Genomic DNA, 26,143 nt, shown 5'->3' on the forward strand with positions numbered 1-26,143 from the left:
TGAAAATAGCCCCAGGAAACACAAAATAGAAAAGATAAAACCCTTAAAAACTAACCATAAAATAGGTTCTCATATCTGGCCTTTATCGCTTAAATCCCATTCAGACCCCTGGGGGCGGGGGAGACGGACATAGGTGGAGTGGGAGGGGAGGGGGGTTAGGAAGCTTAAAATCAAACCCTTTCAGTAATTAATCGGACTTCAAGTTATTGCTTAATTATGAAAAAGATACGGGAAAGAAAGCCAAAAAGAAATATTAGATAGCGTTTAATTTCGGATACTTCTCCGTATATAGTAGGGCAATTCTTGAGGCACAGTCTCGAACGTATGCGCCAAAAATGTTATGTGAACACAAGTATCTATTTATTATTTTTCAACATGAAACAAACATTTCTACAATAAAACTACACTCGCGCAATGTACAGCGACATAAATAAAGCCTTCATCTTGTGAAATACTCTTCTCTTAAAGACAATTTAACGCTTACAAGACAAAGTTCTTGGCTAATAAGACTGTAAGACTAACGCAGGAATAAGTCATGCGGTTTTTAGGGCGTGGCCAAAAGGGGATGTAGCATCGTTCTATCTTAGCATGACTTAGCAGACTGCGTGGAATCAGACATGAAAGGAATGAATGGTAACAAAAAAAACAAACAAACAAACAAACAAAAAACAATGAGAATTGTTAATGCGCAAAGTTCAGGTTAATTTAAGTCAGTTTTCACGAGGCAGCATAAAAGCCACCAGAAATCGTAGCCTTACGCATGATTACAATAAATTGCTCCAATCTGTTTAAACATTTTAGCAAAAAAATTTCCTCATTTTTTTCTCTGTTCTGTAGTTCAACTAAAATATTCGGAAATAAATACAAAGTGTTGTAGACAGCAGTAAATCCTTCATGTTTTCTTGGTAATAAATATCAGCTGATTCGCGTTTTCAGTTAAATGAGTAAGAGGGGTTCTGAGGAGCCCCGCACCAGTTCCCTAGGAAACGCAGGACATCTTGGCATTCGGGGCTATGCGAAACCTGAAAATAAAATAGAAAGCAAGGTAAATGTTAATCTGCAACAAATTTGCGAAACCACTGAATTTTTTTTCACAGAGATAGGGCCTGTTTACATGGAGGTGGGGAACCCCAGGTAGGTGAGGTAACCCGCTTAGGTGGGGTAACCCTCCTGTCCATATAATCTCTCATTTTTATTTGATCACGTTTACATGATAGGTGGGTTGACCCACCACATATTACCTCACCTATCTGGGGTTCCCCACCTTCATGTAAACGGGCCCTAAATCAACAAAACTTAAGGCGATGTTCTTTGCTCTCTGAACAAAGACCACAGTCCCTAAAGGTACAACCCAGCCTATCACATATCTATGCTATGGTAGTATTGGCTCTCTATTTGAAACTCTTGATCCTGTCGCCCACAGGTTTTCCACATAAGTCACAGGTTTCCTAACTTAACATGACCAAAACCAAAAACGGTTAATCCAACCTTGGTAGCCATGATAAACTTGTTCCAGTCCTCCTTGTTCGCAGCTTTGCCCGGTCTCTTGAACTCGATTTTGCTGCGCAAGACGGGATACCCTGAAATGAATTTAGGTCATGTTAATTCAGTTTCATTCCTTTTTTATTTAAGTTCAGTAAGTAAAAGCATTATTGCCTTACGATCAATCCCTTATCTGGAAACTTGAATTGACAACAAGCTCAGCAGCCCTGGAGCGAACGAAAATTGGGGAAAGATTAGGGAGATTAAACTAACACGTTTTTCAGCGACGCACGTCAACCGGAAATGGACTTTTTGCATTCTTCAGCATTGGTTTTGTCCAAGTTTTCGGACAAATCGTCCCACTTCTTCCACAAATCACTTCCGATTGACGTGCGTCGCTCAAAAACGCCTTTGCTTCAGCTCCCTATTGCTTCTTCCAGTTCGCCCTCAAAGAGCAAAATCTTAGCTTGCTTGCTCATTAGCTCGGTTTTCTTGCCCTCATGGACATTCCAGAAAGGCACTGCTTGTGGAGTTGTAGTCCAAGATGGCTTCGTCACCAAGCTATTCGTTAGTGAGTTTCTTCCTCTTACCAGTTATAACACAAGGTAGGGAGGTGATGCCAGTGTTAGCAGCCACCAGACAAGCCTCGTATGTATCACGTTCATCCGTTGGTAACACTTGCTCCACCTGAAAACAAGTGAAACATGCCTTTTGGTCAGATGATTGTCACTCCAGGACGGGTAAATTGGTGAATGGGGGCAAAAAGGAGGGAGGTGGCTGTTGAAGTAAATTAATTGTTATTTAGTTAAGTGCAAGGGCTATAAAGGTCTGGATTAGCGTAGAACTTTGTGTCATTTTAATTGCCAATTTGTTGTTTTCAGTTTCCAAACGTTTAGAGCAACACGCTGTCGTAGCTTCAGCAAAACCAACCGTATTCCACTGATGAAGGGATAACGCAAAAACATTTGGACATTGGAAACGACAATTTGGCACTCCAAACATTCTAATTATTCTCTGTTTAAGCATTTTGCCATCTTTGAGAGTTTGGACGATTCGCTTCTTTTTTAAATACTCCGGCCCACCCTTCGACGCAACAATGGCCCAGGTACATGAGTAGTGGCATGAAAGTAGTATATGACCATTCAATATAACCTATTTAGTACCTTCACTCAGTACTACGAGTTCGTCGCCACGAATTCTAATTTTTTTTACCAGAATTCAAGAAAACAGTTCTTAAACTGCCTTGATGGGATCACCACCTTATCATGGTGGACGCTTTGCGCGTTTTCCCCCAGAGCTATTAAGGCAAGTCCCTGGTAGGGCCGCCCATGCTGAACAGGTCGAAAGATAGAGACCAGACAATGTTAAAGGCTAGGAAGAGGGCTGACGACCCGGTCCATTAAAAAAACGGCCTCACACGCCCTATGCCGCAAATAGCAATGATAATGATGATGATGATGATGACGACGACGACGATTTCTTGCACTCTTGGGTGGGAAAGAGTTAAGACCAACCTTTTGATCCATGGATACAGCCAAAACCCATTCCTTTACTTCTTCACGTTTATCCTCCTGAAAACAAGTAGCAGGGAAAACAGAGGTATTGTTAATACTCTGCACTGCTCACCAGCTTTCACTTCAGTCGTTTACAACTTTTTAATAATCGTACCATATGGAAGGTACTTCTCAAAACGGTTACACCTCTGGCCCTAGTACTGAGTTCAAAAGGCGGAAAACGCTATAAACGGCATAAATCATTAACCAACGAAAAACGCAATCAGTTTCCCTAACAATTATCCGCCGGGTTGTGATTTACACGGGTGATAGCGTTATCCAACCATTGAACGACAGAGCCCTAGACTTTATGCAAAGACTAAAAAGAGTGATCTCCATTACACACGTAGGAAAATACGTCGTTTGACCATGTTGCAGTAAAGAAACTCACCGGAAGGTGTTGTTTATCGGGAACAGGGACCTCAAATGGAATATCAGTGTCTGCAAAGTCACTGTTATCCAACATGTCAAGACTTCCTTCCTCGATACCCTGAAAATAATTATGTACAATACAATAAACGCAAGTAGTAAGGCGACTACGAACTACTTTTAGACGAGACCTTTAAACTGGATCAGGGTGTGTGCAGAACTGGTTTACAATTGTCCAAACGCAATCGTTAGTTTTATGAGAGCCTGCTACAAAACGCAAGAGCATTGGCTCTTCTATACAAAAGGATGTAATGAACAAACAAACTTGCGCTGTTGGTACAGTCTAACCTCTCCTTACGGACACCTTTATAATACGGACACCTCTCTATTATGGACAGTTCGTTTGGTCCCAGAAATGCCAAAAAATCATATACTCCCCACCTCTATAATACGGACACCTCTGTAAAGCGGACGCTTGTTTCTGTCCCTTTGGTGTCCGTATTAAAGAGGTTTGACTGTGTAAAAAAATATCCTAGCCAAATTTAGGACTAGAATAGCTACAAAAACAGGTCAAACAATAGGATCAGGAGAACTATCGTCACCAGTAGGTCCAATCCATAAGAAAGGATAATGTACCATCCGTACAGCCCCCATCCTCGGAGACCCAGGGGCAATCAGTCGGGCCGGGAGAAAAGGCGCAAAGAAAGTTTTCAAGCACGGGTTTTCGTCGCGCCTTTTCTTCCTGCCCGACTGACTGCTCCTGGGTCTCCGAGAATGTACAGCGCCCTAAATGGTGCCGACCCTGAGATCATCCGCAAATTGACCGCGACTCCTGCTAAATAAACCTTGGGATTATTTCGGGGGCTGTTCTGATCCCATCATTACAGTAGACGTATCCGCTTTCGACGAAACGTTAAACAGACTGCACGTATAAAAAGGAAACTGTATGGCAAAGAACGTTCATCTGGAAGTAAACTAATTGGTTTAAATAACCAACCTCACTGAGATCCAGGTAACGATTGAGGAAAACGAAAGCCATATTTTCCCAGCCAACGCCCTGTTAGGAAATATAAGGAAAATGTTTAGTGTCTTTTGCATGGTTCTGAGTATGGCTTGCTCGAGTAAATCGCCTACCTACTCTCTCCAGTCTTCCTCAGCCATAAATTCAAAGATGGCGGCCACAGCAGTACAAAATCGCCCGCCAAAAAAGAAAATCCTTAAATAACAATGACCGAGACTGGGATTTTATGAGCCCGCGAGACTGAGCACCCCACCCAAACATCACTAAAACCGCTGGACGCTACAACTTGGTTGAGTTCATTGTTATCTAAGATCTTCCGCCAAAAAAGGCTACAGTACAGGCTACGGTGATTAGCTTTCAACTACATAACCTTGCAAGAAAGGGTGGAGAGGTCCTTGTGAAGATGATGTTAAAGGAAAGCTGACGGGCACAAAGGAAAGGCAACTGAATGAAATTATAAGAAAAAAAACACCACTCACCTTTGCTGCCACCCCAGCTTCGTAAAATGCTTTGTCACATGGAACAATATCAGAATGTCGAAGAAGAGAAATTGATAATTTGGCTGCTAGTGTGTCCTGTTAAAAGAAAACGAGGAAACAATAAAAAAGGAAACAACATAAGAGAAAGCCTCGAGATGGTGTCTCTGTTCACCGGAATGAGGGAAAGCTCGACTGATTAACTTATCAATACTGCTTACCAGCGATTTGTGTTGCATGCAGGCGCATCTGGTACTATAGTAATGCACGACTTCCAGCATGACCTCAAATTCCTTAGCCTGTGGTGAACTAGCCGCTGATCCTTTACTTAAACCGTCAACCTTAAATCAAAGATCAAAATGAAGTTTTCAATTATTACATTTCTTTATTAAACGTGGACACCTTTAGTCCAGTTCTGGCTTCTCTCTCTGTCACACAACAACAGCGTTGCGTGACAAATAGAAGGGAGGGGGGGTCAGAACTAGGACACCTCTTGGACTAGAACTAAGTGTCCGTCTAAGAGGGAAGTTCAACTTCCAGAGAGACTCCTGAAAAGAACAAGAGAACTCGAGGTTTGGGTTTTAGGGAAGGGTCCGTCCTCTGGGGGTAAATAGACCGATTCTTACCAAGGCATAGCGCTGTATTTGCGGATTCTAAACATAGTTATACAGGGTCAGATTCTCAGATAATAAAAACAAAACTTACTATCTCAAACAGGACGTCTCTGAGATCCGCCCAAGTGCGGTAACTATCAGCAGACCACAGTCCTGGCATGGATATCACGTCTGTTATGATGCGCTTGTAAATATTAAAGTTCTGTTGACATAAACAAAGCAAGGACAGATTAGCCATGTACTGTTGACAAGTAGCTTGACTTGACAAATTCAAAATCGCGAATCAATTTTGTGGTTTCTGTCTGAATCTGAATCTCATAGACACCATATGAAATGTACGGAGAGCAATGTGGCGTTCAATGAGGGGTACCATAATCCTATTTCTATCTTGCTTGTGGAATTTGTTTTCTTTGAGGTGAAATAAGCGAACATTAGACTTAGTTGACTCATTGCAATTCTGGAATACCCCAGAACGTTCTCTCTTAGGTTGAATAGTGCCTTACATATAGGATAATACCTGAGCTCTGAGGCCTTCTTTTAAAAAAGGCCGAGCGCGGGACTTGTTTGCAACGTCGCTCTTGGTCTCTCATATATAAATAAATAAATAATGATTTGGAGGTAGCACATCCACATAGTGGTTCTTCGTCTACCTGATTCCTGATCGAATTGCAATTTGGAAATGTTGGTTTTTGAGTACAGGGGAAAACTGGAGCACCTGGAGAAAAACTCTCGGAGCAAGGGAGAGAACCAACAACAAACTCAACCCACATATAGCGTATATGTGAAGGTGCCCTTACATTGGACCTCGCCTGTCTATTTGAGTGTTGACAATGTACTGTAAGTTATTAAGTAACAAGTTGTCAGTCACCTGTGGATTAGCTGGAGCACCGTATCTACAAAATAAGTCCAAGGCTTTCAGGGTGTTGTTTTCTTTGATCAAATTAGCAGCATACAATGCGACGTACTTACTAAGAACTTCATAACCCTGTGAGAAAAAAAGGTGAATAGATTACAAAATATAACAGAATTCAGTGCGCTTATCATTCGTCAGAACTGGGCCGCAAAACCAGTACAGTCGATAACAGAATTCCACTGTTAATCAGTACTATCCAGCCAGATCAGTCTTTACCTATATTAAGTGTACGGCAGGGATACGTTTTAAGCGACGATTTCGAAATACAAGTTTCAATTCACGTTCAAGTAACTGGTTCGGGCACCCAGTTCTGATTTTCGGTAAGCTCCCTTAGACTGGCATAAAGCCATTTGCAAAGAAATATTTATGGGAATTAAGACCTGTGCCGTTATTATTGAGATTATCGCAAGGTAATACATCACCTCGGTTACTAAATGATGCTTGGATAGAAAATGCAGTTCTGCGTACCTGTTGTTCAGCGGTTTCGATAGCCTTATCCCACTGCCCTCTTTGTACCATCATATCCAAACCAGCGATTACATCCACATCAACCAACTGGAAAAACGAGAACAACAGATCGCATTAGTGATTTACACTCGTCATCGTCATCATCATCACTCATTATCATCAACATCATCATATCATCATCACCACTATGATCAGCATCATCAGCATCATCATCTACATTTACGCACGTATTTTGAACGAGCTTATTGGCTCATTAGACAATCCGTAAGTAAATAAACGATTGATTGATTGATTGATTGACTAATCATCATCATCATCACCATCATAACCATCATCATCATCAATATCATCATTATTGTCATCATCATCATCATCGTCACCGATTTCATAACTTCGCCTTGATGTACATAACATGCCTACAGGACCCAAGTGTATGACCAATTTGGGCTGCCTTAAGCCTGTGATCTAAAACTGTTTTTCATGTTGTTTTGTACCTGTTCAGCTTGTCCTTTCTGTTTTAGAAAAGCAACGTAAGCATCCTCGACGTACTGTTCGTACCTGAAATAGTGAATAAAAGAAAAACGTTGACACAACAGGATCATTGATGTTCATACACTCTGCCGGCAGTATACAAGACTTGGCTAAAAGAAAAGACCTCCCATTTTCTAGAAGTTCATGGTAATGTATTGAGTTCTCCCCGAGTACATTTTTCAGAATTAAGAGAATAGCCAGCAAGTAAGTTAAAGTAAAACACAATTTACGTACTTGGGGGCCATTTCTGCAGCACATCTCTTGGCTTTTGGCCACAGTTCACCCTGGATATAGACATCAATAGCTTCCTTCACCATCTCAACTCCAAGATACAGCTCGCCAGCCTAACAAAAAACAAACAGAAAAGAACATGGTTTAACAAAAATACGGAGGACAACACTTAGATTTAAAACACCGTTGATACAGCATAATGTCTCTAGTTAGTATAAACAAACAAAAGAAAACAGAGAACAATTAACTTATTGTTAATAACTGGTGCAATGTTTATTGACAGACCTGTTCATAACACTTGATCTCAGCCAGTCGGGGACAGGCAATCCTCGCCACATCATAAGCTCTATCACTGACGAACTTCATCGCTAGTTCAACAGCCTGAAAGTAGTAACAGTTGATGAGTACGTTTATTAGAACAGGAGATGTTAAGTACTCTTCTTAACGAGCCACGAGAACGCTTTGCAAGCCATACAGCCCATTCCATCGACCACTCTTCAAGAAGTGTGCACGAAAACAACTTTAGTGCCCTGAAATAATTGGGTATCTATATGAACGCATGAGAGACATTTTGCTCAAGCTTCTCTTAACAGGCTTCCAAAGATAAGATATTCCTGTACCCTCGAGTCATTAGCAGTAGATCACCTGACTAATTACACTAACCTTGACCATAGCATCCTCGACCAGTTCATGATCAGTTGTCATATTCGGTGTAATCTTCATATACATCTCAATGGCACGGTTGTACTCGCCTTTCTTTTCCCACTCAATTCCTTGGTTCAACAAAGACTCCGCCCCTCTGAAATAAAACAGTAATAAAACAGTAGGTCAACTTCAAATACACCAATAGCTTGCGAGCGAGTGACTACCACCCCCCCCCCCCCCAACCCCCCACGAGAGCTTGCAGGCAGGCCAATAATACTAATATTAGAGAAGGTCAGTAGCTCTAAAGACATGGTCTGTGATTGAAGAACAAAACAATAGATGAATCTACACAAACAATACCCCTAGCCCTAAAAACAAAGAAGCTACTGCTTATTTAGGCCAATGAAAAACAGAACTTTGGAATAGCTACTGTACTACTCTAATATTACCGAATATTAATGATGTATCCGCCTAGTATCTAGACAATATCATTGGATTGGCCCTAAAAGGGGTCGAAAGGGGGCCTAGGTTCCATAGCCCGAAAACATCTACAGAATTGGCTGTAGTATCCCTTTTCAAACTGGTTAAACTTGTTCGTCAAACTGATTATACCTGTTTCCTTTGGACATGACCTCTCTATCATACTCGTCCTGCCACTGCTCCAGCTGTTGGGAAAGTAAAGAACATTTGAACAAGTTATAAGAATCCAGAGTTGGTAAAAATAATGGATTTCGTTAGAATGGTAATATCCGAGACTCGCAACTGGGAAATGTACCATAAATAGTACAATTGAACAATAAATGTCAATCAGATTTATTTGAATGACTACACCTTAGAATGCCATCCACAGACGCGACAATTCAGACACCTTCTTCCTCTGGAAAGTGTCTCCAATTAGTTAGGGAAACTTAGAGGGCCAAAGGTTTATCAGTTTTTGAAACTGTCAAGTGCCATCCTACCTAAATAACCTTACTACGGTTTTTGAAATCACAGTAAACAGCCCATCACATGTTTTCAACACGTGTTAGTAAGGGCTGATGTAGATAAAGTCCGCTGTGCAGGCACATACCTTATGAGGTAAATACTCCTTCACAACGCGTAGAGCATCTGTCCACATACCAGCTTCCTGTATATAGAACAAAATAACACCTTTTATTCAGCCCATGTCCAAAGGTAAATTAATCATAGCTTTAATTTTGCCCGATGCAGTTTTAACGCTGACGACGTTGTAGAGGGTTATACTACAGAAAACTCTGGCCCCATTCCCAAGTTAACGCGGCTTATGCGCATGGTCAGAACTCGAGAATGAGATGCTTTACTGCTGATTCGCATGGTTCCAACATTCCTCTGTTACTCGCTTTAAGTTCCCCAGGATTGCATTGCTTGCGTTACAAGGCAAAACTAGTGCCTTTGAGGAAAACGAATAGGACCTCCTAAAAAGCAACTACAAAAGATACATTAAACAATAACTTAAAACAAAATGTTACGAATTTATGAATAAAAAAGTCTACAACTTTGATAACATGGCTCAGTGTTCTAGTAAAGCTAAGGTACCTTGTAATAGCGAGCAGAAAGTTCTGGTCTCTGAGCGCGCAATAGAAATGTTTCTGCTTTTTGGAATTCCTTTTTGTCGAATGCAACACGAGCCTACAATATACAGAAAGACGAACATTCAAATTTTCCGTTAGGAGGTAGAGATTGGGATTGGAGGTTAGGAACAGGGGTTGGGAATAGATTGAAAAGGATTGGAAACAGAGATAGAGAGCAGAAGTTGGAAACAAGAATTAAAAACAGGCGTTGGGAACGGGAATAATAAACAGAGGCTGGAAACATGGGAAGTGGAAAAAGGTTGGGAACAGGAGTTGGAAACGGAGGTTGGAAACAGGGTTTGGCAACATTCATGGGGAAAAAGAGGAAGGGAACAAGGAACAAGGAACAAGGATTAAAAACAGGGGCTGTGAACAAGGATTGAAGGAGTATTACAAGGATTGAAAAAAGAATCAGAAACAGGAGTAGGGAACAGGGGTATGGAGCAGAGTTTAGAAACAAGGATTGGGAACAGGGGGAGAGAAAAAGATTGGGAACAAGGGCTGGTAACTGAAGTTGGGAAAAAGGGTCAAGAAACAAAAACGTGGCAACAGGGGTAGGGAAGAGAGATAGGGAACAACAGTTGGGAACAGGGGTTAGGAAACAATGGTTGACAACAGGCGTTGGTAAAATAGATTGGGAACAGGGGTAGGGAAGAGAGATAGGGAACAACAGTTGGGAAAAGGGGTTAGGAAACAATGGTTGACAACAGGCGTTGGTAAAATAGATTGGGAACAGGGGTAGGGAAGAGAGATAGGGAACAACAGTTGGGAACAGGGGTTAGGAAACAATGGTTGACAACAGGCGTTGGTAAAATAGATTGGGAACAGGGGTAGGGAAGAGAGATAGGGAACAACAGTTGGGAACAGGGGTTAGGAAACAATGGTTGACAACAGGCGTTGGTAAAATAGATTGGGAACAGGGGTAGGGAAGAGAGATAGGGAACAACAGTTGGGAACAGGGGTTAGGAAACAATGGTTGACAACAGGCGTTGGTAAAATAGATTGGGAACAGGGGTAGGGAAGAGAGATAGGGAACAACAGTTGGGAACAGGGGTTAGGAAACAATGGTTGACAACAGGCGTTGGTAAAATAGATTGGGAACAGGGGTAGGGAAGAGAGATAGGGAACAACAGTTGGGAAAAGGGGTTAGGAAACAATGGTTGACAACAGGCGTTGGTAAAATAGATTGGGAACAGGGGTAGGGAAGAGAGATAGGGAACAACAGTTGGGAACAGGGGTTAGGAAACAATGGTTGACAACAGGCGTTGGTAAAATAGATTGGGAACAGGGGTAGGGAAGAGAGATAGGGAACAACAGTTGGGAACAGGGGTTAGGAAACAATGGTTGACAACAGGCGTTGGTAGAATAGATTGGGAACAGGGGTAGGGAAGAGAGATAGGGAACAACAGTTGGGAAAAGGGGTTAGGAAACAATGGTTGACAACAGGCGTTGGTAAAATAGATTGGGAACAGGGGTAGGGAAGAGAGATAGGGAACAACAGTTGGGAACAGGGGTTAGGAAACAATGGTTGACAACAGGCGTTGGTAAAATAGATTGGGAACAGGGGTAGGGAAGAGAGATAGGGAACAACAGTTGGGAACAGGGGTTAGGAAACAATGGTTGACAACAGGCGTTGGTAAAATAGATTGGGAACAGGGGTAGGGAAGAGAGATAGGGAACAACAGTTGGGAACAGGGGTTAGGAAACAATGGTTGACAACAGGCGTTGGTAAAATAGATTGGGAACAGGGGTAGGGAAGAGAGGTAGGGAACAACAGTTGGGAAAAGGGGTTAGGGAACAAAGGTTGACAATAGGAGTTGGTAAAATAAATTGGGAACAGGGGTAGGGAGGAGAGATAGGGAGCAACAGTTGGGAACAGGGGTAAGGGAAGTAAGGTTGACAACAGGGTTGGCAAAATAGATTGGGAACAGGGGTAGGGAAGAGAGGACAAGAGGTAGATAATTTGGGATAGGAACTCGGAATAAAAGAAGCCCCACTTAATCAAAGGAGGAAATAAGAGTAGGATATAACAGAAAGCGAGGCTGCGGAGCATTGAAGGAGTTGGCGTATTCTCTTCAGTACACAACCAAAGCAAAGGCAGTCAGTAAGTAAGGCCATGAAAGGTAAGGATCAACCCTACAGACACCTTCACCAACCGGGTGCTATAAATGAATGTACAAGTAAAAAGAATCGTACTTTAAAGGGATTTAAGATAAATGGAGGTTTCTGGGTAACTGACCACCTACCCCTCCCCTAAGTCACAATTTTGCCATAAGTAAGGACTAATTGCTAACATTGACTTACGGGAGGGGTAGGTAGTCAGATACCCAAAAACCTTAATTGATCCGCGTTTTAACCTATCAAAGCACCGGATAAACAGCACCTGTCCTACTAAGACGTCCGTAACGCTATCAGGATCATTTTCCTCTGCCACTCTCTGAGCACTGTCCCAATCTTGATTGTGAACGTACCTGAAATATGGGGGGTGGGGGTGGGGAACAGTGAAAAACCCATGTTAGTCGCCATTGTAGTAAAATACGCAATATTGCGAATTTAGACACTAACACTATTTAACGAAGCAAACAAATACAGAAAAATGGACGCTATGATTGGTAAACTTAGATTTAAGTTCAGAATGAAACGGGAAACAGAACAGAATGCGCTATTGAAACGTCTCACGCAGCAGCCACCCTCTGGTAGAACGGGTTATAGAGGTATGGTAGCATGCTATGTAACAATAAAACGCAGAAAAGAGCGCGGTAGAAAAAAGTCCATTGCAATGAGGACAGACCATGCTTTAAAACTTCTAACATGTCAAACTCAAAACAAAGCCGGGTAAAGTGGAATCTACCGTGACAATAAAACAGGGCAGGGAACACCATATTGGTATGTTATTATCTGAGGAAACAGTCAAACAGACAACAGGGGCCGAGTTGTTCAAAGCTGGGTTAGATAGTGCGAGATTTGAATTCAGATTTGAAAGCTTAAAAAGCATTTCAGTTTTAATTCTTTTTGTCTACAAGTTGATGATTGGAAGCTCTAAAAATAACAGAGAAAATTATCCGAGAAAATGCTTTTTGACACAAGAAAAAGAAACCGGGGTTAAACTTAACCGCGGGTTAAGCGGTAATCGATTTTCGAACAACTGGGCCCAGGGCGCGCTATAACAGTGTCTATTGCAACGATCGAAAGCTATAGAATAAGGAAATTGCGCAGAGGAGCATTAAGTTGGTTGTGAATGTTACATAAAACCCGCCCAAATAACTCACATAAGGACAGCCTCCTTGGATTTTCCAGCTTTAATAAATTCATGTTCGGCTTCTGTGAACTTTCCTTCGTCCTCTAAGAACATGGCGTACTTCAGGTGAATGTCCGGCAGTTTGGATTTCATAGCCGTGCGGGCTAAATCAAACGCGAACTCAAAAGCACTAGTTAAGACAAAAAGAAAGAAAGAAACAAACTTAAGGGTACCATTTTTTAAAACGCAAAACTAAAGGTAAAAAGATTTGTGGCAACATTTTGTAAAGCTGTTTAACATTCCTAACCCTTAAGGTTGGTTTTCACTAGCGACGGAGTCGGAGTCCTAAGCGGAGTCGTAACAGCGCTTATGACCAAGTGAAAATCAAAAATCGGAGTCGTAAGCGGAGTCATAAGCGCGACGGAATCGGCGTCAGAAGAATCAGAACGTTTCCATTTCTTCCGACTCCGCTTACGACTCCGTCGCTTACGTTCCGCTTATGATCTAGTGAAAACCAGATTGTCGGAGTCGGAAGCAAAAGCGGAAGGATAAACCAATCACAATACACGTTCCCACGCTTTGTGATTGATTTAGTTCTTCCGCTTCTGCTTCCGACTCCGACAATCTGGTTTTCACAAGATCATAAGCGGAACGTAAGCGGAATCGGAACAGTTTTTTCACTAGATCATAAGCTCTACGCTTCTGATTACGACTCCGACTCCGACTCCGATCTACTGCAAACCAGCCTTTAAAAGGCCCAACAGCCACATACAAAGATAGGTAGATAACTTATTTAAGTGTCAAACATTAATAGTGGCTTCCCACTAAGTAAGGACACTAAATGTTAAATTCTTATGAAAAATCAAATTCGCATGACAAATTCTCCAGACCGATCTTCATACATTTTCATAACGAATTACATAAGAGAATTTGTTAAAGCATCAAAGCGTTTTCCCTAAGGTAATCGCTTTATAAATTCTAACCATCTTTTCTCTTGAGAGTGGATTGATACTTAAAAGAAAAAAATGATGTTAGTCATTAAAGTTTTAAAGCCTGGTCTCCACTAGTGACACAAGAATAAGCATAAGCATAACCTGAAACACATCCCAAGCAATTCCCCAGCACAGGAAACAGGAGTGAAATATGCAGGCGCACAGGCATAAACGTTTTACGCTGCAAACGCTATAACCAAGAATAAATCTACCAAGGAGGAAATGGAGAGGTTTAGAGAAGATCTTAAGTGTGCTTGTTCTTCCGGGGGAAACATCGCCATTAGCTATTTTGAGGTCGCAAGGGAGAGTGGGTCGAGGTTATGTCGAATTGCACTGTGGGACTATTACAAAGCTGCGCAGGAAACTGGGTCAAAAACAGTCCCAAAATTCCATTGGACACAATTCTGACCAGTCGCACGTGCAAGCTTGATCCAAACGGGCAATAGGCAAAAGCAAAAGAAGAGCACAGGGTTTTGATATTTTTATATCTATAGTTGAACTATACTAAAATCGCGGCTGCACTCATTAGCGCACAAAAAATCTTATGCTTGTACTTTTTTTTAAGTCTGTGTCGCTAGCAAGGACGGGACATAAATGATAAAAGTAGCAAGATCTATTTACCAGTTTTCTGCAGCATAATCTATAGCGGACTCCAGCAAACCAAACTTGGTCAGCAACTTTACAGCTGAATCTCCACCTATAAAAGTCACAATAAACAAGACCAACTGTAATTCCTACCACACATCGGTCTTAAGCTCAATTCTATTTACACTCTTACGGCGCGCTTGACTTACAGTCATCTAGAGAAAGAGTAAATGGGATTTACTCTAGAAATCCCATGCCGAGGCGCAATAGGAGTGTAACATCAAAATTGAGGCTCACACGCAGTACTCAGATTTGTGCAGCATTTCTCTGTCTCCAAATATCCCAGCAAAAAATATTTCTGACAATCCTTCACCGTAATCGTATACAAGGAAACGGTCAATCTAACGACTTCAATACACTTCATGACACAAACGAATTACGACACCTTATACAAATTTACTGCTTAGTAAACTGACCAGCTGCGTATAACAGTCCGAAGAATTATTTTAATCCGATTGACAAAATAGGTTTACCTAAACTCTTTGCCCACAAATACGCTACTTGTCTGGACGCATTTTGGCTTCCATGTTGCTTGGCAACCTGAAAAGAAAAAGACCGAACAATAAAAAAACCTAGCATAAACAACAAGCTAGGAGATGAACATTATTACAAAGTCAGAGGACGAGGCAAAGGGAATCGCAGTTGAATCTAAGCATCGAAAAAAAAAAGTGTCATCTGCAATTTTAACTGCTTTGAGTTTATATTTGGACAAAGGTTACGAGTTTGAAGTTCAAGGGAACACTAGATATAAATAGTACCTCAAAAGAACCACGAAGTACTCGTCTCTTCACTCATAAGGGACGGACCATTAGAAAACTTATGGGGGGGGGGGGGGGAGGGGGGCGGGCGAAGTACAAAAAAAATAATCGCGCAAGGGAAAATTAAATGGAAAAAAATTCTTGCACGCCAATTAATCCTAGAAAATATTCATGCTATGGCCTAAAAAAATTCATACAAGGAATTTGATATCGAAAAAAAATTCCTGCAGCTCCAAAATTCCCCAGCCCCCGCCCCATAACTTTTCTAATGGTCCGTCCCTAAAACCTGGCGCCTGTGAAAGCGCCCACACCGTTATACGTCCTGGGGAGTTTATGGGGTATAAGCCCAGGGCTACTGTTAACGATATCCCCAAGCAACGATGCCAAAATATACATTCTAGACCTGCTAAATCAAACGTCATTGGTAGGTTGACTGACTGCTTGATTGATTGCCTAGTACGTTTAATTGTTAACTTGCAATACCAAGACGACTTTAATTTTTGTTCAGTAATTTTCCTGCATTCCCATCTTTGGGTTTGCCGGTGATTTCACTTATTCGTTCACAGCTACTCAAACACAAACTGACCCTGTAAGCCTCTTCCCACATATCCTGATTTCTGTACATGTTAACTGCTGCTTTCCAGTCTCTTGCTTCCAGGTAATGGTGCTCGGCCTGACGTAACTGGCCTTCAGATTCCAGCTCCTGTACAATAAACAACGGATGCGCATCAACGTTGGTTACTAGGTTTTCATTTTGGACTTATTTTGGGATGTATTTTCGGGACAGCTAACTATAAACACCCACGCGGTAACGCCATCTGACTTTCGCACAGTCTTCGCTTAACCAGTTAAATGCAGCGCAGGAAATTTGTCTCACAAGACAATAACGCTTGTCCCTTTTCAGCACTTTGCATAATTCATATTAAATCAGGTGTGATGTTATTAAGTCTGCGCACACAAATATAATTCTCTCCGACAAGCGACAGAAACGAGCTCTGTCTCCCCGCCAGTTCTCTCCCTGAGGGTTGGAAACAGGCCAACGCCAAGCACTGTACCTTTGCCAGGTGTATGTGAGTGTCCGCTAGTAAATCCTCATGGTGAATGGCTACTAATCTGATCATGTTGTCAAACTGCAAAGACAAGAGAAAAACTTTAGAAAGGAGATTAGCACAAAACTTAAAAAACGTAACTTCACGGTCACTTGATTTTGCAACACTATAATTTCCAGTGGCTAATAAAATATTTCGCGCCATCTAATCAACCAAACAGAAATAAAACCACTCTTTAACTTGTAGGAGCTTGACGTCTGTTTAGTGTGTTCGTTGTTGGATTTTCAAGTCTCGTCTCTTGTGATTGGCTAAAGTATTTACTTTCGCTTTAGCTTTGCGACAGTAAAGCACTGCCTTTCTTGATTACACGTCCCCTCTAAATTTTTATAGATACCCACGCATTTTTCTCAAAGTGTGCTGTTGGTGATTTTGAGATACTGATCAACCATAACGATATATCAGTAGCATTTTTAACGATACTCTTTTTTACAGCTAAGTGTAAACTTGTACGAGTACCCAACTTGAATTAAAACCCAAAACGAAAATTAACCTGGCGCAGTTTTTTGTACATGTTGATGGCTAAGTCCGGCTCTTCAACGGTGCAGTATAGTCTAAAACAACAAGAACAAAAAAACAACAACAAGAGTTATAAAAATTTGCCACTTTGAGGTTGATCTTGAGACGGGGACAATGTTGAGTTGAATTGCACTATAGGACAGATTTTAAAAGATTAATATTGACCCAGGCTCCAGCGCAACCTCGTCACAGCCAATAAAAGAAGCGATAGCGTCCCCAAAATAGTCCCATAGTGCAGTTCGATACAACACCGACCCAGTCTTAAGCTCGACCTTAAAATGCACATTTTGGGGTTGTGCTTGAGACTGGGATAGAGTTGTGTTGAATTGCACTATGGGGCAGTTTATAAAAGATAAATATTGACCCAGTTCCCTGTGCGAACCTCATCACAGCCAATAAAAGAAGCGATAGCGTCCCCAACACAGTCCCATAGTGCAGTTTGATACAACACCGACCCAGTCTCAAGCTCGACCTTACATTGCACATTTGGGATTGTGCTTGACATTGGTACAGAGTTGTGTTGAATTGAACTATGGGACAGTTTTGATGGGCAAAGTTTGTCCTAGTTTCCGGCGCAGACTCGTAATAGCCTGTAAAAGAAGCGTTACCGTCCCCAAAGGAGTCCCATCATGCAGTTCGATACAACTAAGTCTCACGCTCGACCTTAAAATGGTCATTCCGAGGTTGCGCTTGAGACTAGGACGGTGTTGTGTTGAATTGCACTAGGGCACAGTTTTGATTGGCAAATTTTGTCCTAGTTTCCAGCGCAGCCTCATAACTTGAAGGAAGCGATAGCTTCCCTACAACAGTCCCATAACAGGGTTCATGCAAAAAATTGCAACCATTTTTCAAGGACTTTTCAAGGACCACATTAGATTTTCAAGGACAACCTACTAGGAATATAATTTCACAGATTGTACAAAAATGCATATTCCCAGTATATTCTAATAAGACTTTAAGGCTTTAACTGTTTGCTTCACCAAATTCTCTACATTTTTCAGTTCACTTGTCTTAAACTGATAGTTAATTATTGCATAAAACATGGAGCACTTTATGTAAATGACCTTTACATTCACTGAGATACGATTTATATTCTGTCTTGGACAACCAAAATGCATCAAAAAATTCTTTCCAGGCTACTACATTCAAAGTTGAAGAAAATTCAAGCTCTTTTCAAGGACTTGCACAGAAATTTAAGGACTTTTCAAGGAAAAATGGAATTCAAGGACTTTTCAAGGACTTCCCCTAAAATTCAAGGACTTTTCAAGACTGTGCGAACCCTGCATAATGCAATTCGACACAACATCAACCCAGTCTCGCGCTCGACCTCAGAAATGGCCAACTGGCACGGTTAGTAGCTAACCCAGTATGCCTTTTACAATGTAGTAACACCTGAATTCTGAAGAGCATTTCCCAAGGCGACCGTTTAAGGTACTGACTCTCAGTCTAAGAAAACAGAAGTTTCGTTTGATGGTAGACCGTTCATCAGCTTTCAAAGGTAAGGCTCATGAACTTTGTCTGTGAGGTCGGCAGGTTTACAAGCCAGTTATGATCAAAAGGATTCAGACTATGAAAATTTAACGTTATAATGAACATTCCGGATCTCATGTCATTGAAGGTCACGGTAATTTGTCCTGTTTCAGTAGGTTACAATTTAGAGGTTACTTTTCACTTCTCACGGGTAAAGAATCTCGTCAGACGAAGGGAGGGAGGGAGGGATGGTGGTTGGGTGGAGCAACCGAGGGAGGATGGGGAGGGAGGGACGGCAATCAGGAATACTCAGTAATGTAAACCACCTCTCTGCCTCTTTGTATTTGCCTTGTGCCTCTAACTCCTGAGCCTGTGATATGTAGATGACAGCAACCTCCTCTTGTGTCATGCACTGTACAGCAAGCTTCACAAAGAAATGGATGAAAACAGACAAAATAAGCTTATTTTCTACCATTGATTTAAAAATAATAATAAAGAATGAGAATACGTTCACTGATAGGTACCTTGTGAGCTGCTTCGTACATGTTGGCTTTAGTGTACATCTCAATGGCAGCCCGTGGGTCCCCTCCCTTGACAAAGTACTTCTCAGCAAGCTAAGGACCAGAACAGAAACCATTTTATTGAGAAAAGTGAGTCACCGAAAAAAAAAAAACATCAGCTGAAATCGTGGTAACAAATACCTTATACTCTTGAACTTGGGAGTAGTGCTGAGCAATATGGTGATAATATCTGAAAAAAGTAAGAAAAGGGAACTCAGACACAAAAATGTTGTTTACAGCCTTAAGAGTTCGTCAAGAGAAGTAACAATTGCTCAAAATGCGTACCATGCAGTTCAACCCTTTGAAGAAGGGCAAGTATTGTCTGTTATAGTTTTATGCTGTTTTGCAAAGACAATTCTGTGGTAGGGGAAAACCAAGAAGGCGCGAAAGGGGATACAGTTCCTGTCACCTATCATCGCCCCAAAACTTTAATCTCACTCCCTATATCACAACGAGAGAAAATTAAAAGAGGGACTAACGGTAAGGATATCTACGCAGGCTACATCCGTTAAAAAAACGCAGAAGGCAATAGTTAATCACTTTAGAAGTGGTGATTGCTTATCTTTCCAGATTTCAATATTGAACTGTTCAGTGCGTAAAAATCAGAGCCCGCGATAGCGCCTTTTTGGTTCGGATCAATTTAAGTTTCTGGGAAACTGCCCACCTACCCCTCCCTTACGTCAACATTAACACTTACTTCTCACTTAGGGCAAAATGTTGGGTTAGGCGAGGGGTAGGTGGGCAGTTTCCCAGAAACCTAAACTGATCCTTTGTTTCCTTTTGGCGAAGAAGGAGCTCAGATCACAGATTTCCGTAAAACGCGTCAAAGCGACTGACCTTTCTGCTACATTATCATCCTGAAGCTCTACAATCTGAACTGCTTTGTTCCATTGCCGAGCTTGGATAGCTGCCTCGATAGCTTTGATTGAACAACTGAAAGTGAAAGTATAAACGAGAACTCAGCTTCGTTCTTCAGCCTCTTTTGTATGGAAGCAAGTAACGATGAAGATAACCTCGACTGTATGCTACTCACCCAGCCTCGATATAGTGATTGATGGCAGCATCCAGCTGTTTCTGCGAGACCAAGTAATCGCCCCAGGCTTCCTCGAGTTTGACCACCTCTCGAGGAAACGCCACACGAGACAATTCCACGGCTACATAAAAGGAAAGACAAGATGAGGTCAATTGAAGTAATACATCAACAGGCCAGGCTTTTAGCGCCAGATAAAAAGGGGGCGCAGAAGATTGTGCTTTTGGGAACTTTGAAACAGTGTCGTGTGGAACACTCTTTTCTTAGTTTAATGATTAAGTTCTATCTGGTCCCACCCCCCACCCCTACCCACCGAGGAAGAGACAAAAAGCTATTGGAGAGCGGGGGAAAGGTTCAAATTCTATCAATAGACTCAGGTTAATATTCCTCACCTCTCCTGTACGCATTGCCTTTGCGATATGCTTCCATAGCTCTGTCATTTTTGCCAACTTTCTCGTACAGTTCTCCAGCCTTAAATGGACGAATACCATAAATGTTACTAAATTGAGACAACAGTGCGCTTAAGTGGCAATCGATTCCCTTGTCAAGCCAGCACCACAGCGGCCCCAAAAGAGCAACGGTTAAGCAACAGTAGACCAACTTACAAGACCTAAGCCACATTTCGACCACAAGGAGTCTAAGGCACACACCTGTTCGTACAGTCCTCCCTTAAGAAGCGCTGCCGCGATCCTCTCAAGTAACTCGGATGAATTCATCAGCTCCTATCAAGGTAAAGAAAGCATTGCAGTTTATCCCACTCTGGAAACTATAAGTGAACTACAAGCTTCCGGCGCAACGATTTTTGATATTGTTTGGTGGACAAGCGTCATTCATGAATGGTTAACGGTTGTCTTGAATACCATCGAGCAATCATAACCAACGCTTGTCCAACCAAACCATCCCAGCAATCGTTGCGCCGAAAGTTTCTGGAGTAGGGAATTGCTGGTTTGTATGTGACGTCATGGCGAACATGTCGGTGGTCAAGAACAAGAGCATTTTTCTCTGTCTGGAACTAAACTCCATTTTCAAGTAAATTCTTCTAACCACCAACATTACTGCCTCGTCACATGGTTGAAACCAAGAATAACCTGTCGACACTCTGTTGCTTGCAGAGGGGCCTAACGGTAGCTTAACTGTTTCAGTGACCATGAAAGTATCGTTCAAGAGAATTTATCCCATCAATACTATTACTTAAAAGGATTCGTTTTCTTGCCATAGAGAACTATGCTTCCTTTACGTTTTCCTTCCAAATTGAAAACCTTTTATGAAGCATAAACTGCAGAAGACAGATCGGTATCAATGATGGAACGTAGTTATTCTCAGATCTCTCGTCTCAACGATGCATAGCATATATTTTAAGAATCTTTTAATTCACTTTTCATCATTGCCCATTTTGAGACAGTGTCGTCGAATTGCACAGTGGGACTATGGGTTTTAAGGGACGAATTTTGACCCAGTTTCCTACGCCAGCACGCAAGAACCAATAAAAGACGCGATATCGTCTCCAAAACAGTCCCATACTGCAGTTCGAAACAACTCCAACCCATTCTCACGCGAAGCTTCAAAATCCCCAATATAGCGTGGGCACGATGCCAAATATGTCTAAAACGATACACTGTCTGAGGAAATCCGGGGTGGGTGAGAATAAATCTGGTCCACATAAGGGCATACCTCTCTACTCATTGCAAGCCGTGCAGCTTTAGCGGGCAGACCAGCCTTCAGGTACAGATTTACAGCTTCAGTAGAGTTCCCTTCTCTTTCCTTCACCTGGACACAAGAGTCAAGAAAAAATAAAGTCAAGCAAAGACAGTGGCGGATCTGGGGGAGGGGCCAGGGGAGCCCGCCCCCTCCTCTTATTTTTAGACTAAACTGAGGTCCGAAGGGCCGAGAAAAAATTTTTGGAGACTGCCCCCTCCCCCCCCGCCCCTTATCTCAGGGTCTGGATGACCGCCCACCCCTAATCTCAAGGTCTGGATCCGGCACTGAAAGAGAAATGTCGAAAACCAATACCAAACCGACAAGACTTCAAATGCAGCTACTCGGCAGTGCCCGAAGTAAAACCGCCAACTCACCTCGCCTGCTTTCTCCTCTTGAGCTGTCTCTGAGAGCCACTGATAATGTGCAGCCCGTAGATTCTCCAGCTCAGGATGGCCCTGATATGAAAAAAAAAATTAATAAAAATATAAATACTGAAATGATCATGCAAATGTACAAGACAAATAGACAGGTATTACGTTTTGGATCTACTATAGTAGCTTGGGTCAATGTTGTTTAAGGTATTCGAGTATTTAGGTCAAAAGGAAAAAATTACTAAGCCGTCTTGCCTCACTCTCTTATAACATCACAGGGAGCATAAATCTCCCCCTACCCATTCCTCGCATATGAGCATCTTATAACGTAATGCAGAGCTTTCTCCACTTCTCAACCCTCCCCACCCTTATACCTTTCAATCTACACATCTGGCATAGAAAAAATGTCCTCATGCCCACACACCAGATATAAGCACAGTGCGATTTAATGCAGAACATCCCCTACAGAGCATCGTCCAATTTGTTATCCATTGTTTTCACCCCTATAACTTGTTATCTCGTCATATGCTTCCTACCCCTATTTACACAGGCGAAATGCCTCTCTTTCCCTTGTACATACCCAAAGCATCCACTACTCTCCCTTTCCCTATACCTTAGCATCAGCCACAGCAATAGCTTCATCCCATTTATGCAGTTCTTGATACATCTCTATAGCTTCATCCACATAGCCTTGCTCGAGAAGAATACTCTCAGCCAGCTTAAAGTTCTTATCTAGCACTGCAAGCTTCGCTCGAACTCGAACGTGGTTTGTACCATCACCTCCCTAGATAATAAAACAAATGGTTAACTCTGGACACCATAGGAAAGGAGAAACAGTGTTAGACGTTTCGCTAAAGAACAGAAAGGCTGATTATGAACAGAGCTCACCATTTCTTCAGCAGTTTGCTCGGCGATCTTGTTAATCTGACGTAAAGCCTTCGCTTTTGGTACATCACCCAGAGCAGCAAAACACCGTTCAGCAATATGCAACTGCCTCGCCTCCAGAGCGAGGCGACTCAGTGTTTTCCACATAGCCTCTGTTTCTAATGACATCTCTAAGCTTTCAAGGAAGGCAACAGCCCTGAAAAGACAGAATACCATTTAAGTTAGCAAAAATACAACAGCCTTCAAGAAGTCTTCTTATTTTTGAGTGAACTGTGGGCAACAGCCGGCCCCTCCCCTCAAAAGAAAAAATCAGGTGAAGGGTGGCTGAACTTATACTATGGGCAACAAAGCCGAGACGGTTCTGATCTACAATCAAAAAATGTCATGGTGGTGAGCCAAGATAGCGAGCAAAGAGACGATGATTTATCAACCGTCTTCTGGCAACAAGGGTTAACCAATATTTAATCCGCCTAAATTGAAAAGTGATTAGCCATTAATAGTTGACCACAACAGAATAACTAAACCCTTATCAAGCCCATACATTAGCGGTCAATAAATCCCCACCGTCTGGGTTTTCATTTTCGAAAGCGGACTAAATGATCTCTAAAGAGAAAACAGAAGGTCTCAGAGCAGTCTGCTTTCTTCATCTATAAGACTCTTAAAAGCCTACATAGTTCATCCCATAACATAAAAATAAATCAGTAATAACCAAAGGGTTTAAGGGTGCGGGCGAGATCGAAGGTCAAAACGCTCATGCTCCAACCTGCGCCACTAGGATAGAAGATCAAAACTCGCGTTATCAGAAAGCGTTCTATGCATTCCATTCATTTTTAGTGTAAGTCTACACGGCTACATACGTGCCGCGCATGGGTAACTGTGACCTGGAGATTAGGCTTGCGGGCTCCTCTGGTCGCTTGCAATGATATAGGTGAATCTTGGACAATCATGGCATGATTATCCAAGATTCATTCTATTGATATCTCAGCACCGTTTTCCCTGAGATGTTAACAATAAGCATATGGGAAAAAAAGAGGGAGGGGTGTAATTTGCTATGGGAGTACGAGGCCTAAAAACGTAGCATGTTAGCAAGCTCTCCATTTACGGCCAGCAATGCGAGCCGCGAGAGGACGCCAACTCGCGCCTCCTTTGGCATGCTACTCCCGCGTGACTTCTCGCGACTTCCTTAAGTGGAGAGCTTGTTCGGAGGCTATAAAATATGAGTGACCAACCTTGGAAAGTCACCATCATCAACAGCTGTACCAAACTCAATCAAGCCTTCATCCAAAGTGTATGATATAGTAGTGACGCCTTCATTAACAAGAACTTCTGTCTTCCCATCCGCCCTCTCAAGATCAACGATATCTCCCTAGAAAAACAGATTCAAAGCTTTCACATAAATCTATCTTCAATATGAAACAGTGAACCGAATCGACTAAGAGATATAATTAACTTCGCACTGCATACCTTGATAGGAAACATGGTAACTCTTTCTGGTGAGTCAATATTATACCAAACACACAAATTGCCTCTGTTCTGTGCCACGACCACATCACTGAGTGGAACCCACTGTACATATGTACAGTAGTTCAGAATTGTTGTACGGACTTGTGAATCCACATCTAGCAGATGGAGCTAAAACAAAGGGACATGTTAAGACAGATTTACAGATCAAATTTAATCCTGCACGGCTGTAAAACGTATAATTTGTATATTACATGGCTGGTTCCGCGAGATAGCAAGGTGAAGCGAATTCTGAGTTCTGATTGGCTGCCAAGCGAGAAAGGGCCTGTCTTTCCCGCTCAACCTCGTTCCCAGTACCCTGGTCCCAAAGGTTTTTCTTGAAATTTTTCTTCGTGAAAGAGAGAGCAAGCAGCGAAGCGGCGACAACGAGTCGCGAAGCGGCGAAGAGTGAGAGAAAAACGTTTTTCTCTCTCTCCTCGCCGCTTCGCGGTTCGTTCTTGCGAAAACGAAGAAAAATTTAAAGAAAAACCTCTGGGACCAGGGTGCGTTCCCAGGTTCTTCACCTACGAGGAGACGAACCAAAGAACGAGGTTCTTTTTTCGCCTGGGTCCCGGAAGAAAAAGTTCTCTCGGTCGTATAATAAATCCTTTGTTAACCAGGTTTGTTCGGTGAAGGCCGTCTTTGTCCATAAAAAAACAGAAACGGTCCTGGCCAATAGGGAGCTTAAACGACGCACGTCAACCGGAAATGACGCCTTTTCCCTTTAAATTTGCCTTGACGCTACCAAATTTGTAAAAAGTCCACTTCCGGTTGACGTGCGTCGCTCAAAAACGCCTTTGCTTCACCCCTCAAGTCCCAATATCCACATACCAATTCTCCAAACTGATCTCTATGCATCTCTTTAAAGAAGTAGTTGAGAGAATTTGATAGAAGATCAAAGCATTTTCTCTTTAGTGATCATTTTGATTAATTCTCATAACCTTATCTCTTGACAAGGTATGGATATTGTTGGAAGAAAATTGATGTTGGTCACCTTTGGGGCTTAAAGGGTCAAGCTCCCTAATATCCATCCGTCTTGCCCTCACGCTTGGACAAAAACGCATAGTATATATTGCGTGTAGAAAGGCCAGACCTTATATTTGTTAACTAATCAATTTGCCTACCACTTTGGTTAACTCACATAGTACCCTCGTAATTGCATCAAACATCCGACTAGGAAAGCCTCGCACTTCTTTATAACCTCTAATTTCATTGGACCCCCTTTATGTCACAGCTCTTTTCTTTTGCAGGGCTCAAAATAACGGACAGCAGGTCGCCGGTCCTGATGACCAGCCAAATATTTTTTAGCCCGGACAAACCCCAATTTTGGCCGGTCAAGATACTATAATATATATATATATATATATATATATATATTTTTTTTTTTTTTTTTTTTTTTTTTTTTGCCTAATGGAATATCGAATTACGCTGGCAATAGATCGTTGTAGTGCATTCACGTTCAGCTTTTTGGCAACAAGT

The 26,143-nt window shown here is 42.0% G+C and overlaps 1 protein-coding gene across 1 annotated transcript in view; it reads right to left on the reverse strand.

Annotated features, from left to right (window-relative positions):
• Window positions 1-369: 369 nt before the first annotated feature.
• The window catches only part of LOC140951516 (intraflagellar transport protein 172 homolog), a 57,167-nt gene continuing 31,393 nt past the window's right edge, over window positions 370-26,143 (reverse strand). Inside the window, exons 19-56 of the mRNA XM_073400774.1 lie at window positions 24,629-24,796; window positions 24,394-24,530; window positions 23,168-23,360; window positions 22,893-23,063; window positions 22,283-22,363; window positions 21,882-21,977; window positions 20,861-20,932; window positions 20,603-20,681; window positions 20,214-20,334; window positions 20,018-20,113; window positions 19,322-19,370; window positions 19,145-19,234; window positions 18,947-19,044; window positions 17,125-17,185; window positions 16,581-16,655; window positions 16,112-16,228; window positions 15,241-15,307; window positions 14,744-14,819; window positions 13,162-13,320; window positions 12,276-12,363; window positions 9,858-9,950; window positions 9,373-9,429; window positions 8,916-8,968; window positions 8,322-8,457; window positions 7,944-8,039; window positions 7,662-7,771; window positions 7,391-7,454; window positions 6,897-6,983; window positions 6,384-6,500; window positions 5,607-5,717; window positions 5,123-5,242; window positions 4,905-5,000; window positions 4,402-4,461; window positions 3,427-3,525; window positions 2,997-3,053; window positions 2,073-2,169; window positions 1,489-1,580; window positions 370-1,022 (exon numbers count right to left, since the gene is read on the reverse strand). Of these exons, the coding sequence (XP_073256875.1) occupies window positions 933-1,022; window positions 1,489-1,580; window positions 2,073-2,169; window positions 2,997-3,053; window positions 3,427-3,525; window positions 4,402-4,461; window positions 4,905-5,000; window positions 5,123-5,242; window positions 5,607-5,717; window positions 6,384-6,500; window positions 6,897-6,983; window positions 7,391-7,454; window positions 7,662-7,771; window positions 7,944-8,039; window positions 8,322-8,457; window positions 8,916-8,968; window positions 9,373-9,429; window positions 9,858-9,950; window positions 12,276-12,363; window positions 13,162-13,320; window positions 14,744-14,819; window positions 15,241-15,307; window positions 16,112-16,228; window positions 16,581-16,655; window positions 17,125-17,185; window positions 18,947-19,044; window positions 19,145-19,234; window positions 19,322-19,370; window positions 20,018-20,113; window positions 20,214-20,334; window positions 20,603-20,681; window positions 20,861-20,932; window positions 21,882-21,977; window positions 22,283-22,363; window positions 22,893-23,063; window positions 23,168-23,360; window positions 24,394-24,530; window positions 24,629-24,796 (3,729 nt within the window). The 3' untranslated portion in view covers window positions 370-932. The remainder of the gene's footprint in view (window positions 1,023-1,488; window positions 1,581-2,072; window positions 2,170-2,996; window positions 3,054-3,426; window positions 3,526-4,401; window positions 4,462-4,904; window positions 5,001-5,122; window positions 5,243-5,606; window positions 5,718-6,383; window positions 6,501-6,896; window positions 6,984-7,390; window positions 7,455-7,661; window positions 7,772-7,943; window positions 8,040-8,321; window positions 8,458-8,915; window positions 8,969-9,372; window positions 9,430-9,857; window positions 9,951-12,275; window positions 12,364-13,161; window positions 13,321-14,743; window positions 14,820-15,240; window positions 15,308-16,111; window positions 16,229-16,580; window positions 16,656-17,124; window positions 17,186-18,946; window positions 19,045-19,144; window positions 19,235-19,321; window positions 19,371-20,017; window positions 20,114-20,213; window positions 20,335-20,602; window positions 20,682-20,860; window positions 20,933-21,881; window positions 21,978-22,282; window positions 22,364-22,892; window positions 23,064-23,167; window positions 23,361-24,393; window positions 24,531-24,628; window positions 24,797-26,143) is intronic.

The sequence above is a fragment of the Porites lutea genome, chromosome 11, assembly GCF_958299795.1.
Source record: "Porites lutea chromosome 11, jaPorLute2.1, whole genome shotgun sequence".
Taxonomy (NCBI): Eukaryota; Metazoa; Cnidaria; class Anthozoa; order Scleractinia; family Poritidae; genus Porites; species Porites lutea.